Here is a 13,018-nt window from a genome sequence, read left to right on the forward strand (position 1 = left end):
ATTGTAACTTGTCCTGAAAAATCTCGTGAGTTCCCGGAATACGGCAGCACTGCCGCAGCTCGGGGTGTCCCGGGCAGTGAACCCTTCCCCTGAGGTGGGCAGCTTTACCAAATTATCCTCAAGGAACGCTTAACTTGTGTATTTGTATTAATGATGAGAAGCCGGGGTCACAATCCTGCCAACAAAGGACACCCCCAGAAAGAAAGCATACTATTTATATCACTCCATTGCTTTAGAAAGTATGAGAAATGTTTGTTTTCTGTTGGCTTCAGCCAATTCTCTGGAGCAGTAAGACCTCTTTTTCACTGTCCTACTTTAGTAGCATTCACGTTTTCAGTACTGTTTAATGCGCAGGTTTTTTTGGTCTTACTTAAATCCCTGATTACAATCCTTATTACAGGTGGGGGGATTTTTTTTCCCCCCCTTTAAATTCAAGTATTTAAGATATAGATGGTGCTGTTTACCAAACATTATCAATGTAGCACGTTGCGAATTCTTGACCTAAACTGCATTTGCGAGGCTGACAGCCATCTCGGCACGCAGCGCTGCTCCTGCCCCGACCTGAGCCTGAGACGCCTGCAGAAGGCGAGGACCCAGCAGCGCTGCGCAGCTCTGCGGGGGGATGCTCCGGAAACGCTTCCGACAGAGATGACCAGAGGCCTCAACGAACACCCTATGAAAAATCATCTGATTATACAGGCGATTAAAGCAGATTAATCTAAATATTCCAAGGCTTATTAGGGACACGTATATATCACGCACAAACAGTTCTGTCTGAGGTACGAGGTTTCTGTAGCACCATTGATTTATCCTGTAATTTTTATGACACGACACAATTCTTCACAGCATGCCATGCTCACTGAACGGACACATGGCATCCCACACCGCTGCCTCACGTCAGATCACCTTCCCTCTGCCCCCCTACCCTCAGAGAGGGAGGCACCACAACAGAAATATTATCTTAGCGGGATATTCTGCTCTCCGGGGCATTAGTGAGTCTCCAATAACTCGTTCTCAGCCACATCCAAACGCAAAGAGGAATGAGCAATCAGCTGAACTCCAGTCCTAATGAAAATGATTTCATCAGCTACACTCTCCTGAAACCAAATAAAATACAGGTCCAGGGAACAGCAGAGGAAGGAGAGAGACAGCGCCATACAATTATTGCAAGGATGAAGATTGTCTGGCAGAATGTTTGAAAATAAACATGCTCTCACACACCAGGGTAACGGCTTCTGCCCGGGTGATGGAGGTGGCACAAGAGCCGAGCCAGGCAGACGCACGCCCGGCGCAGGAGGGATGGAACCTGCAGACCCACGCACCCGCCCCAGGCTACAGTCCTTCCCCGCAGCCCTACAGTTAATTACCGCACCCACCCCCAGCTCAGCACCTCCTGCCGTCGCACTCCCAGTGCCGCCCTGCAGTGCCCACGGCGTGCCCTGCGCCGCCCAGCCAGGCCCCACGCTGCTGCCTCAACCAACACGCCACAACACCGTCCCTCATCCCGGAACACGCAGATTCCGGGTTTGTGGTTCGTTTAGATAAATTTACCCTCGGAAAACGCCGAGGGTTGGGGAAGCAGAGCAGGCTGCAGCGTGAGAGAACCTGGAACCCACAAAGCATGCACCCTGCCATGCCGGGTTCTGGTAAACTTTGGTTGAAACTGAATTTGTTTCAAAGATATATGGCCAAAGCTTGTGCCAGCAGAGGAGGGAAAAGACACGTCCGTATTGATATTTAGCATATAACAAGCTTTTTAGCTTCTGATATAACAACACTTTTGTTCCCTTTATGGTGTGACAACTCACACTGCTGCCTTTTCCTGCTGGAGCTGCCCCTCTCCTCCCTCCTCACTTGTACCCCTCGGCTGTGGAGCCAGTGAGTGACACGGCCAACAGAAATCCCAATACAAAATTTCGAGGTATTTTTGCTGTTGTTCTCTTTTAAAGCGCAGCCTACCAAAGGAGCTGGGCAATAAAATAGAGGGAGAACTACCGATGGCGGCAGGGGAGGGGAAGGGGAAGAGCCCTCTCAGCTTGGCTTTGCCCCTCGAGACAGGGAAGGACGGCGCCACACGCCGTGTCAATTATACGTGAGCCCACTCCGAAACGTACCTGGGGCTGAAGCGTCAGCCGCGCAGAGGCATGCATCAAGAATAAGCTTTTCAAGAGTAGCTTTAAGATGAATAGTTTTCATTTTCTTTGCTTTCCAAAATCCTCTTAGGATGTTAATGAAAATATATTTATAAAACTAAACCCGACAATGCCAGATCAACAGTGGGTAAAAATTCCAACAAATTCAATATTATTCTCCATACTGAAATGGAAAAGATATAACAAAAATAACCCCCCAAGCAGGCAAGATCCAGCTTCTAAAAGCAGTTCAGACAATTTCATAACGGCTTATAATTGTGCCTGCAATTAACTGTGCACATCACTCCTAATAATTTTATATTGCTCAACTAATTGCACCCACAAACCACAGAGTCATATATACAGCCACACAAATTTATCTGCAATGACTTACCTGCTTAATGATTTATTTTCAACCCCACAAAACAGAACTTTGGCTAAGGCCATCTTTAAAAATCAGGGCTCATTTTTTAAACCTCATCCCAAAAGGTGCTAAAACATAGCAGAGAAGACCAGAATCACAGACCTTGGCAGGAATAACCCAGCTTCTGGGGGGGTAAGTACTTCTGTGCCACCCACCTTCAATGCATCAGCATGTACATTAGACTTGGAGTAGGATTTGTAAGTCAAAGTCACCAAAAATTACTTTTGATTTATTTCTAGAAAAATTCTGTGTCTGAAGGCTACCCCGCGCCTGTTTTGACAGCTGACAGGAATGGTCTTGAGCAAAACACGTTCGATCACAATCTGAAGTGAACAAATTGAGGCAGAGCATGAGCGTGCGCCCGCGCTCTCCTGGGAATCTGTGACAGAAGGGACGAGTGCGTTTTAAGCCCCTTCAGCCAGCGAAGCGCCGTCTTCTCCAATGAAGATGCAACCAGTGAGATCTGAGGGGCTTCACCTGGAGCACCTGCACCCTGTACCAGAGGGGAACCAGGACCTGTGAGATATCACCGTGACGCTGCAGCATTAACAGACAGAGCAAACCTGCTTTCGCCCCTGGCATCCAAACTACCCGGCGTCAGCAACTTAACGGGGGCTTCCCATTCAAAAAGTTCCAGAAACTAGCTTTTATACGAGTGGAATAAATTAATGAGATAATCTGCTGGTCTCCAGACAATAGAGTGTCTCACTGAAGTACCTCAGGAGAAAGTCTCAATTCTAAAGCAACTGGACAAAGCAAACGTTGCTGAAAACCCAAAGAAACTGCCAAGCTCAGGAGTACTCACGCTGTCCACTGCCAGAATTTTGGCCCAGATGAAGACGAGGAGCGGTCTCAGCTCACGAGCCGAACTCTGAAGCAGCTTCAGCACGTAGGGAAAGATGCCGACAGAGAGGGCCTGGGGAGGCAGAGAGAAGAGCAAAGCCCAGTGAGGGGCTCGGCGTCCCCGCAGAGGCAGCACCCGGCGCTCTGCGAAGATGCAGCTTATTTAACGACACAGTGAGAAATCTGGTAGAGAACAATTTCATACATTTCTAGTAAAGAGGGAATCCCTGAGTATTTGTCTATTGCTCATTTTAATCTTGGATGCCACCAGATATTTTCAGATTCATTTGGTCTGCAGAGACTCCGAGTTAATCTAGCACTAGCTTTTACTCGTTACAGCCTGTGCTATTTTATGCTTCATGATATGCTGCACTCTCCTCAGCTGGGGCCATTTGCTCTCACAAGTAAACATATTGCAAAAGCTCGATAATTACAGTCTTCCCACTGGAAATTAAATAGGCCTCTCGCCTTACACAGACTTTTTACCAAGCCTTTTCCGTGGGGCTAGAGAGGATGCTCACAGGACAGGCAAGACGCTAAATCTCTGAGAATCTCCCCGTGATCGCAGCCGCCCTTCCCAGAGCGCAACGGAAAGGAGAGGTATGGCGGGGGCTTTGCTCGAGCAGCGCTGGGCTGCGGGGGGGTCTCACCCACCCACCCACCCAGCATGGCCCAGCGGGACGGCCAACCGGTGTCACAGCCAACCGGTGTCATAAAGGAGATAAAGGCTGGAGCAAAGGCCACCGTGCCTGACCTGCAGCTCTGTTTTGATCTTTGTAGAAGTTTATAACCCAGAGGGCTTAAAATCACCTTTAATGTATAATTTTTTCCTACCACTGAGGGCTAAGCTGTCTGCAAAAGCATGGAGAAGGGAGTCTTGGCTTAGATGGAGAAGGAAGGTAAAGAAAACCAGTAAAAAGGCCCATCATAGAGCTACTCCACAACCAGCTGGTGGTTCATCTTCAACATCGTTACCAAGAAATAGCTCCATTTACATGAGTGTTTTAAACTGCTCCTCTGTTTAATTCTTATTTATTATCCACACTGAGCTAGCCGCTTTCCAAAATGCAGAAGGCAGCTGCCGCCTTCTCAGAAGAGCTTATAAAATCCAGAGACCAAATAGATAAAGAAAATGATGCAGCCAGTAAGCCGAGAAAGCAGATGATACTCCTATGTGCTTTTTTTGTTGTTTATTTTACACGATGAACCTTCTCATTTGTCCCAGACACTTTCTCCTGTTTTGTCCCTTGCAATATTTTACACTAAACCATTCCCAAGGAAATCCTCTCCATAGTAATGCAAATGAACAGCTATTTGGCCTTCTTGATTAATACAAACCACTTTTCTTTCAGGGATGCTTTGTCCATTTTACACGCATGAAGAACACACAAAATACTGGTCATTTGTCAAATCTGTGGAGTATCTTCCACATCTTCCTTCCATAAATCATCATTTGTATTTATCGCCTATACTGAGAGAAATTAGACTTTTACAAGACAATATGCAACACGCACGCACCAAGCTAACTGCCCAGGGACCCAGGTCCAAAAATCTTCCCAGCAAATCAAGAGCCCGCAGCCGATGTACCTGGCTCAGCAGCACCTGCAGAGGGGAGGGACAACAGTTACTGCCTGCTACAAAGAACAAAAATCCTTGTGACTGCAGAGCAAACGCAAGTGGAGCTCTGGATCGCTACGTGACTTGCAACAAACTGAACAAAAAAGCTGGAAGATAAACCCTGACCGCTGAAAACTGTCACCCCACTGAGCAGTGTCACTGGGGGGGACTGTCCCTCCTGATACCGCTCTCCGTCACGCCGTTTCTGCAGACACCCGCAGAGGTTTTCCTAGGAATGCAGCTATCCCCAGTCCCCACGGCATTGCTCCACTTCTTCTCTGCTCATTTCTCTCGAGCGCCATGGTGCTGCTGCCGCACAGCTCTGCGAGGTGGAAGCAGCCCCTCTGGATCTCAAATATTCTCACCGTAGCACCTGCCTTTCCCCAGCAAAGCAGGAACACGATCGTGTCTGCAGGGAGGATTCAAAGGGCAGGAAAAGGCCCAGCCTCCCATTTCTCAAAACAGCTCAGAAGCAGAAAAAGAGGCTTTGCTTTCCTTGGCAAATCGATGTAAGAGACTTAAGAGGGAAGCAAAAGGTCACATCAGTCGTTAATAAAAATCTCATTAAAGGAGAGTCTGACAACGATAATGAGGTGGTAGTTTACTGGCTTATACCTACCCTGGTGTGAAATATTAACAGACAGACTTTCAGTTCTTAATCTCCTTAACAGATGTAAGATATTGGAATGCAACGTTTAATCCTCAGTTTCAATTGAGTAACATCCCCCAGCACGGGTCTCGGGGAAAGAGACTCGCTGATTTACCCCCCCAATTCCATCCCCTGCTCAGTGATTTTCCACACTGCATATTCAAATTAAATTATTTTTCATGTTTGATATTGAAGAACAACTAAATTACGTGGCTCATGTCTCATACTATGGATGACAGATACTAGATGCTAAAGTTGTGCAGAGAAAGTCCAGAAGAAGACAGGAAGATGCGTTAACTACTCCAATCGTTTCACCTCTGAATTGCAAAGCTCAGATCTCGGGACAGGTCATAGGAGAAAGGATTTTGGTCATCTTGCCCTAGTTGGCACCAGCCTATTCCATAAACTCACTACAGAACTTGGCACGATTAACAACGTGCTTTAAAGATGGCCAGGATTGGAATAACGGGGGCAGCTGTTTGAGATTAAGCAGTAATAGAAACCAGGACACGGTGAAGCTGGGGCAGCTGAAACAACAGAGAGGAACAGGGGAGGTGCAGGGTGCTCGCGCCGAGACGGGAGGCACACAGATAACAACAGCATTATATCTGACCTTCGGAAAACAACAAGTAAATCCACAAATTCTGTCATAGCTGGGAAAAACAAAAGGCTGTAATCGAAAAGGATTTCCAGGTGAAGACACAAACCCCACTCAACGCTGCTAGCATCCCACAAGGACCTTTAACCAAATCAAACTGGGTCTTACTTTAGAAGCTCCCTTTCATTATTTTCAAAACCAAAAAAGCCATCAGCCTCTCTCAGGTTTTTATATTCCCACTTCCCAAACTGATTTGCACAATAACCTGAAGCCAAAACTGACACAAATTCTAGAGACGTGGATGAGGATGTGGGGAGTCTATACATAATTTATGAACTTCCAGTGAAATTATGGAATTGCTACACTGTGCCATTATAGGCACCCAGCACTGCGTCACATCCCTCCCTGACATCTGCCCATCATTATTCCTAAACAGAAGATAGGGAAGCTAATTATGTCGACAAATGCAAGTTAGAGATTAACCAGGACACAAGAGGATAATGTAGAAGTAACAGTCCGCATTTTAGCAGGAATCTCCTGGCAAATGCAGGATGGAAGAAGGGGCCTGCAGCAGCGGCTGTCTGTGGAGTAGGTGCAGCCCTTGTCTACACGCACGGGAGCTCGCACGGCAGGAGGTGCCTCCACAAGCATCCAGAATCTTCCACATGGGCTCCTCGGGCTGCGCGTGCACTCCCTGCTCTGTGATGACTGCTCTCCTGCACACCAGGGAGCCACCTGTGTCCAACCTGCCCCACGCACAGCAAGAATTCACGACGGAAAGCAACTTCTTGAAGTCAATAAAAGGCCATTTACAAAGGGCCCTTTCCCTGTCCCTGACAAGTCCAAGCTTTGCATGGCTGGCATCGTGGCCCCGGTACTCAGATACCTTCTTTCCCCAGGGGCACATCTAAAATGGGAAAAGAGCATCAGCCTTTGTTAGGTGACAGCAGCGTAGCCTAAGCGCTCCCAAGGGGTCAAAGCAAAAAGATGCTCAAAAGGGGTCCGAAATGCACTTCCTTCTCTCTTTCCATCAGTTAGTCTCTGATTCAAAGTATCCCAAACTTGTTAACAAGTAATCTTATTCCACTATACAATTAATATGCTTTAATTATAAGAACAATTATGTTGTCCTAGCTCATTTTTCCTCCAGGAAGGAAAGCAGGTTCCTTTGCCAGGTGACCTCTCAATTGCACTGCAAGGTTAAGCTACCTGCAGAGCCCTCTGGTGCCAAATAATTCACTGGAAAGCAGCAAAATTGGTGCTAGAGTAGAAATCTGCCTTCTCCTATTGCAGCAACAGAGATAAACCATACATATGTTTATCCAACGGATCTCTCAAGGCCTGGGAGGCTCAGGGAAATTAAGATTTGATTGTACAGAGATTGATGGTGCTGTCAGTCACAGAACAAGCTGGTAGCTAACAGAGGGAAGGTGAGTCTTCTCCACTTAGTGAAAAATACCCCATATCCTTGTACAAGTGACTGGAACCACGTTCCTCTAAACAGAAAGACTTTTGCTACCTGGCAGACAAGAGACCACAGCTACCTTGACGAAGGTTTATATTTCTGTCAATACAAACTCCTGGGGAGGAGAGGACAAGAGCAGATGACAATTGTAATATGTGCCTTGCCATAAAATATTATTTGAAATGAGGTGTTGTTTCTCCTAGATTTTCTTCTCCTTTATATGTATGAACTATGTCTAGTCTGAGCAAATGCCTACCAGAACTCTACATTGCTTCCAGGCATGGTCTTCTGAGACTTGCTTCTATGTTTTTGCAGCAAAATTTCAGCATCGTATTAAAGGGAACGCTTCCTAGGCTGAACCAGACAGAAAAAGAGCCATTTCCAAACTATTTACACCACAGCAACTTCCACTTTCTGAAAACAGAGAGAAGATAAAGTCTCTGCCTGACAGAGCTGGCATATAAGAGGAGACACTACAGGAGAAAACAACAAAGATGTGCTACTCTCTGACGGAGTCTTGCTACTTCAGAGCAGAGGAGGAGGCAGCAGAGCCGGATATTGTTGAAGCTGCAAATGGACTATAGCAGGAGAGCGAAGGTGTGGGGGAAGAAAAGCACTTTGTCTTCATCTGCACAGGTCTAGTAAACATGCAATCAGCTCTAATTAATCCTGAAGGAGCCCACGTAATTTATGTACCCAAACGCCATCTGGTTGAGAGCGGAGGCCTCGTCACACAGACCCCGGCCGCTCACCTGCAGGACGATGGGGAGCTGCTCCGGGGGGTTGCGGTTCTCCACGCCCATGGTCAGCCACACCTGGAATGCCGTCAGCTGCTCCGCAAAGAAGGGACTGTGCTGTGGGAGCAAGAACAGGAAGGCAGGTTTGGTTTAAAAAAAAAAGGGAAAAAAAAAAAGATGTGAAACAATTGGCATCTACAATTTGGCATCTACGACTCGCACATTTATTGTTTCCAAAAACTATTCTTTTTAATTTGCAAACATTTGTTTGGGGTTTCTTTAATGGATACAAATTTTCCAAAGACTGACGAGATACAATTCCCTTTAAATATGCTTTCTTTCTCTAACGGAAGTGTTTGGAAAACAGACAAAGAAAGAGTAGAGAAACAGAAAAAGATATCACAAAAGGTCTCAGGGAAATCGGATTCATCTTTTCCCCAGAAGAAGCAGAGAGAACAGCAGTGGATTTATCTGCTCTGCAGAGGCAGCTTCACTCCTGTAGCAGCACACAGTGCTACCTCTACCCAGTCCACAGTGAATACAATCCAAAAAATATCAAAAAATATGTCCACCCACGTCTCAGCCTGCCCTGGCTGCCATAAACCTCTCCTACAAACAGGTGGCCATTCAGATGTCCTGGTTTGGGCTGGAAGAGGGCTGCCTCCTATTTATCAGCTTTTTAATTCAAGCCTTTTGTTTAGCTATCCATCACTTCTGACACCTGTAATGCATAAAAGGGCTTCACACGGGCAAACAAAAAATCAGAAAATTTACTTAAGATACCGAATCCACTAATTTAATTACAGATATCTTGGTAGTGTGGCTAAATAAGTACAAAAATAACATGCAGAGTGCTACAGTATTTAATAGAGTTTACAGTAGTGCCCTAGTAAAGGTACAAGGGTGGGATGAAGTCCTGACGTGAGCTAACTCCTACCACTCGGGCCTTCTACTTACTGCTGAAGACAGTACAATCACACGCTGTTTTACAAAACGCATCTGAACGGCATCCGGCAAATATAAAGGATAACAGCTTGTAGTATCTCGAGACATAGAGGAATCTGGTTTAGGGGGCAGCAAATACAAGTAGAGAAAATACTGCACAGTTTGAAAAACATCTGACGTAACTGGAGCCTTGCTCTAAGCTGCTGTGGTGGTTCGGGGGTGCCCCACACTGGCTGGGGATAGGGAGTTACTTGGCGAGATCTGACGTTCAGCAGCACGTTTTAAGTCCCTGGAGCCTGCTCAAGGGTGTGGGGTGTCTCCCGCCCCCCAACACCAACAGTGACCGGCAACACTGTGACTCTCGTTCCCCGAACTGCTCTGCTCCGCAGCGCGCTCGGTCTGTCCCCAGGGCCACCGTCCGCCCCCGCCAGCACAGCAGCGCTGCAGAAACCCTCCCTTTGCCATCGATCCCGTGGCACAGGCAGGTACGAGAAAGGACTGAGCAACGCACACAGCACCTTCCGGTTAGAAATCCACAGGGAAACAGAAATCGAGAGGGAAGGAGGCAGGGGAGAGACGGGAGGCAGGAGACAAACCAACCCAAACCCGTCAGAGGCCCCATGGCTCCCCCGCCACCTCCACACGGGCCCGCAGGCCCCGCTCCATCAGGTTATCCTATTTTCCAGGTCTGACTAGAAAAGAACACCTAGGGAATAAGCAGAAGTCGATGCACGTGGTTTATAATGTGCTGCTGAAACAGAACAGCCCTGAAGAGATTATCAATGGCTTTATCCAGCGGCCAGGAACGGCCGGCAGCAGGTAATCCTGTGGCTCCCCTGACACAGGCTGCGGCCGCCGCCGGCCCCGGCCCCGAACGGGCTGGAACCTCCCCGACAGCACGGCCCTTCCCTGCCTCGCTGGCAGCTGCCCCCCTTCTCTGATGGACAGCACTTCTCGCCAGGCGTAAATCAAGAGGTTTGAGGGCAAAACATTGACGAGAACCCAAGGAAGAGATGAGCAGCCGTCTGCCTGCTCCAACCATTTGTCAGTGCAGAGCTGAGGCCCTTCCACCCCCTCCCGAACCGACAGCCACGTTTCACCTCCCTGCAGTGCCCCAGAGGTTCCTGTCTGCCCCCTCTCCCCAGAGCAGGCACAAACCTGCCCGGTATTAATCACGCTGGATGTTAAACGAGACCGTAAGGAAGAGCTCAGAGGAGGACTTGAGCCTGCCCTTACACCTGGTGCCCGGGCGAGCTCGGAACCTCGCAGAATTCAGGCTCCCAGCTGCGACTGAGCATCGATAGCTCCACATTCCTCAAGTCCTAGTCAAAATAGACAAGAATCTACATTCGCCAGGCTTGAAAACCTACTTGTAAATTGTTTCCACCCTAACCTGAACCACTCGCTACTTGAGAGTGACCACTCTTATTCGCTGATCTCTTGCCTAATCCCTCCTCTCATCCCTGAAATACAGACATTTGCTGAATTGCAACTCATTGACAGTGAGAGCCAGATGAGGTCTGAGACTAATATAAATCACCCACTGACATTGTGAGTGACCTGAAATAAAAATAAGTATGAGCTAGGAGAGGAAACAACACATTCGTTTAAAGTTTAAAATACAGCACGTACAGCAGGGAAAAAAGGGATGGGAGGATAAAAGCCTTGGGGATTTTTATCATGTAAGAGATAATTTTTGCCTTAAAATTTTTAATTTCCAAAATCATGCTGGCGTGTTGGGATTTTTTTTGGTAACAATACTGTTAGTCAGACTCAGTGCTCTGAAATTTTAACAGTTGGGTCTCAGGCACCATTTCTACAAGGAGCTGTTTCCTCCTCACCAACAGGCACAGCTGAATCAGACATCTCACACGGCAGTGAGGAACTTAGAAGTTGATTTTCAGTCTATCCCTCTAAGTGAGGTGAGCAGACACTTAAAATTTCCCAAAAATATAAACCCCAAAACCGCACCAATTCAAGACTCAACAAGCAAAAGTGATGGGCTGCACTGAGGTTTCAAATAATGGGATAAACTGGCCACACAACATTTCAGGATATTATCCAACTTACCCGAAAGGCAGTTCCTTCCTCTATAATTGTAGGTAATTGGGAAAGGCAAATATCAACTGCAAGGTCCCACGCTTGCCTAAAGAAAAAGGTGAAAGAGGAAAGAGAAGTCATTACAAGTTATCTGTAAGTAACGTTAAGGAAAATTTAAATTCATCATTACAAGTATCTGGACAAAGCAGTGTTGTCTGTGTCTCACTGGCTTAGAAATGCTCAATATTGCTTTTTTTTTTTTTTAAAAAAAAGACAGATATAGCATACGAAAACTATGAAGAAAACAGTGAGAAGGTCTAGTCCAGCATCGTATCAGACTGAGCCACAGAAGGTGAGCGAGGTAAAACGATCCCTAGCTGAACTTCACAGAAACTGCTCCTCTCTGTAACGTAGAAAGAAGCCAGAATGAACTGAAATCTTATTATATACCTGTCCTCATGCAAAAATGGATGATTTTTTTTTTTTTAAACTAGAAAAATGAACTGAATCCTGGATTAGCTCCAACCCATAACCCTTCAGCACACACCTCCGTTCATCCCAGACCTCGCCTGCATCCCCGCCACACCGGCTCAGACGATGCCGTCAGTCCTGCTGCATCTCCAAGTCCCAGCTCAGGGACATGCCTGCACCCCCCCCGGCCCCGGTCCTCCTCTTCCGCGTCCCCCACAGACACTGTGTCCCCACACACAGCGCCGAGGACACCAACTTGGTCCCCATCCAGCCAGCTCCCAGCTGGGCTTTGCGTGACGGCCTTGCTGACAGACTGGCTCTACATGACTCACCCCAAGGATGGAGGGATGTACGCTAAACTAGAAAAGAGAAAATATTTAAAGATTTCAGCTTTTACCCTTTTCTACTACACTTTTAATGGCTGAAGCGTTGTGATCTACAGTATTTCAGAGCTACAGTCATAACAGGGCGTAAATTACATACAGGGGCCAAGGAACCTGTTGTGGCTGATTCAGTGCAAATTTGCTAACAGTCTGCTTCAAAATGCTCACAAACTGAAATAAATGCATTTGGTCTCCAAAGTTCCTAAAACACCTCTAAGAAAGCAAAACAGTTACTTTTTTACCCCAGGAACGATTATCCCTACTCTATCCACAGACGTTCCACGCACTTTTCATTTTACCATATGAATTTATGCACTCTGGAAGGCGAGTGAGGTAAACCACCACCCGCCGGGTTTCTTACACAAAAGAAACTAATTTACTCTTCAGACACATTTGCTCTTCCATGGCTTGTGGCCATCGTGTGTTAACATCAATAGGCTAAGCAATTTTTCTTCTCCTAGGAACATTTGCAGACATAAGGCCATAGGTGATAATCAATACAGTGTGTTTTAGTTACCTGCTCTAATAAGTTCTTAAATCACCCTGTTTTGAGTCAAACAAAGCCTTCCATTAGAACAACCGCCGAGCGAAATCCATCCCATTAGCCTAACTGGCAGCTGTTCTCAACCCAAAACAATCTCTCCAATTAGATGGAAAAATAAACTACAAGGCTCTTGCATTTTTTTTTTTCTATGGATTCAAGAGATGAAGCTT

The 13,018-nt window shown here is 46.8% G+C and overlaps 1 protein-coding gene across 4 annotated transcripts in view; it reads right to left on the reverse strand.

Annotated features, from left to right (window-relative positions):
* Positions 1-13,018, reverse strand: part of RPTOR (regulatory associated protein of MTOR complex 1) — a 157,001-nt gene that overhangs the window by 58,594 nt on the left and 85,389 nt on the right. For all 4 annotated transcript variants that reach the window (XM_063351672.1, XM_063351671.1, XM_063351674.1 and 1 more), the window contains exons 10-13: positions 11,481-11,556; positions 8,481-8,582; positions 4,918-5,001; positions 3,362-3,472 (exon numbers count right to left, since the gene is read on the reverse strand). In XM_063351672.1, the coding sequence (XP_063207742.1) occupies positions 3,362-3,472; positions 4,918-5,001; positions 8,481-8,582; positions 11,481-11,556 (373 nt within the window). The remainder of the gene's footprint in view (positions 1-3,361; positions 3,473-4,917; positions 5,002-8,480; positions 8,583-11,480; positions 11,557-13,018) is intronic.

The sequence above is a fragment of the Chroicocephalus ridibundus genome, chromosome 14 (assembly GCF_963924245.1).
Source record: "Chroicocephalus ridibundus chromosome 14, bChrRid1.1, whole genome shotgun sequence".
In the NCBI taxonomy this organism is placed as follows: Eukaryota; Metazoa; Chordata; class Aves; order Charadriiformes; family Laridae; genus Chroicocephalus; species Chroicocephalus ridibundus.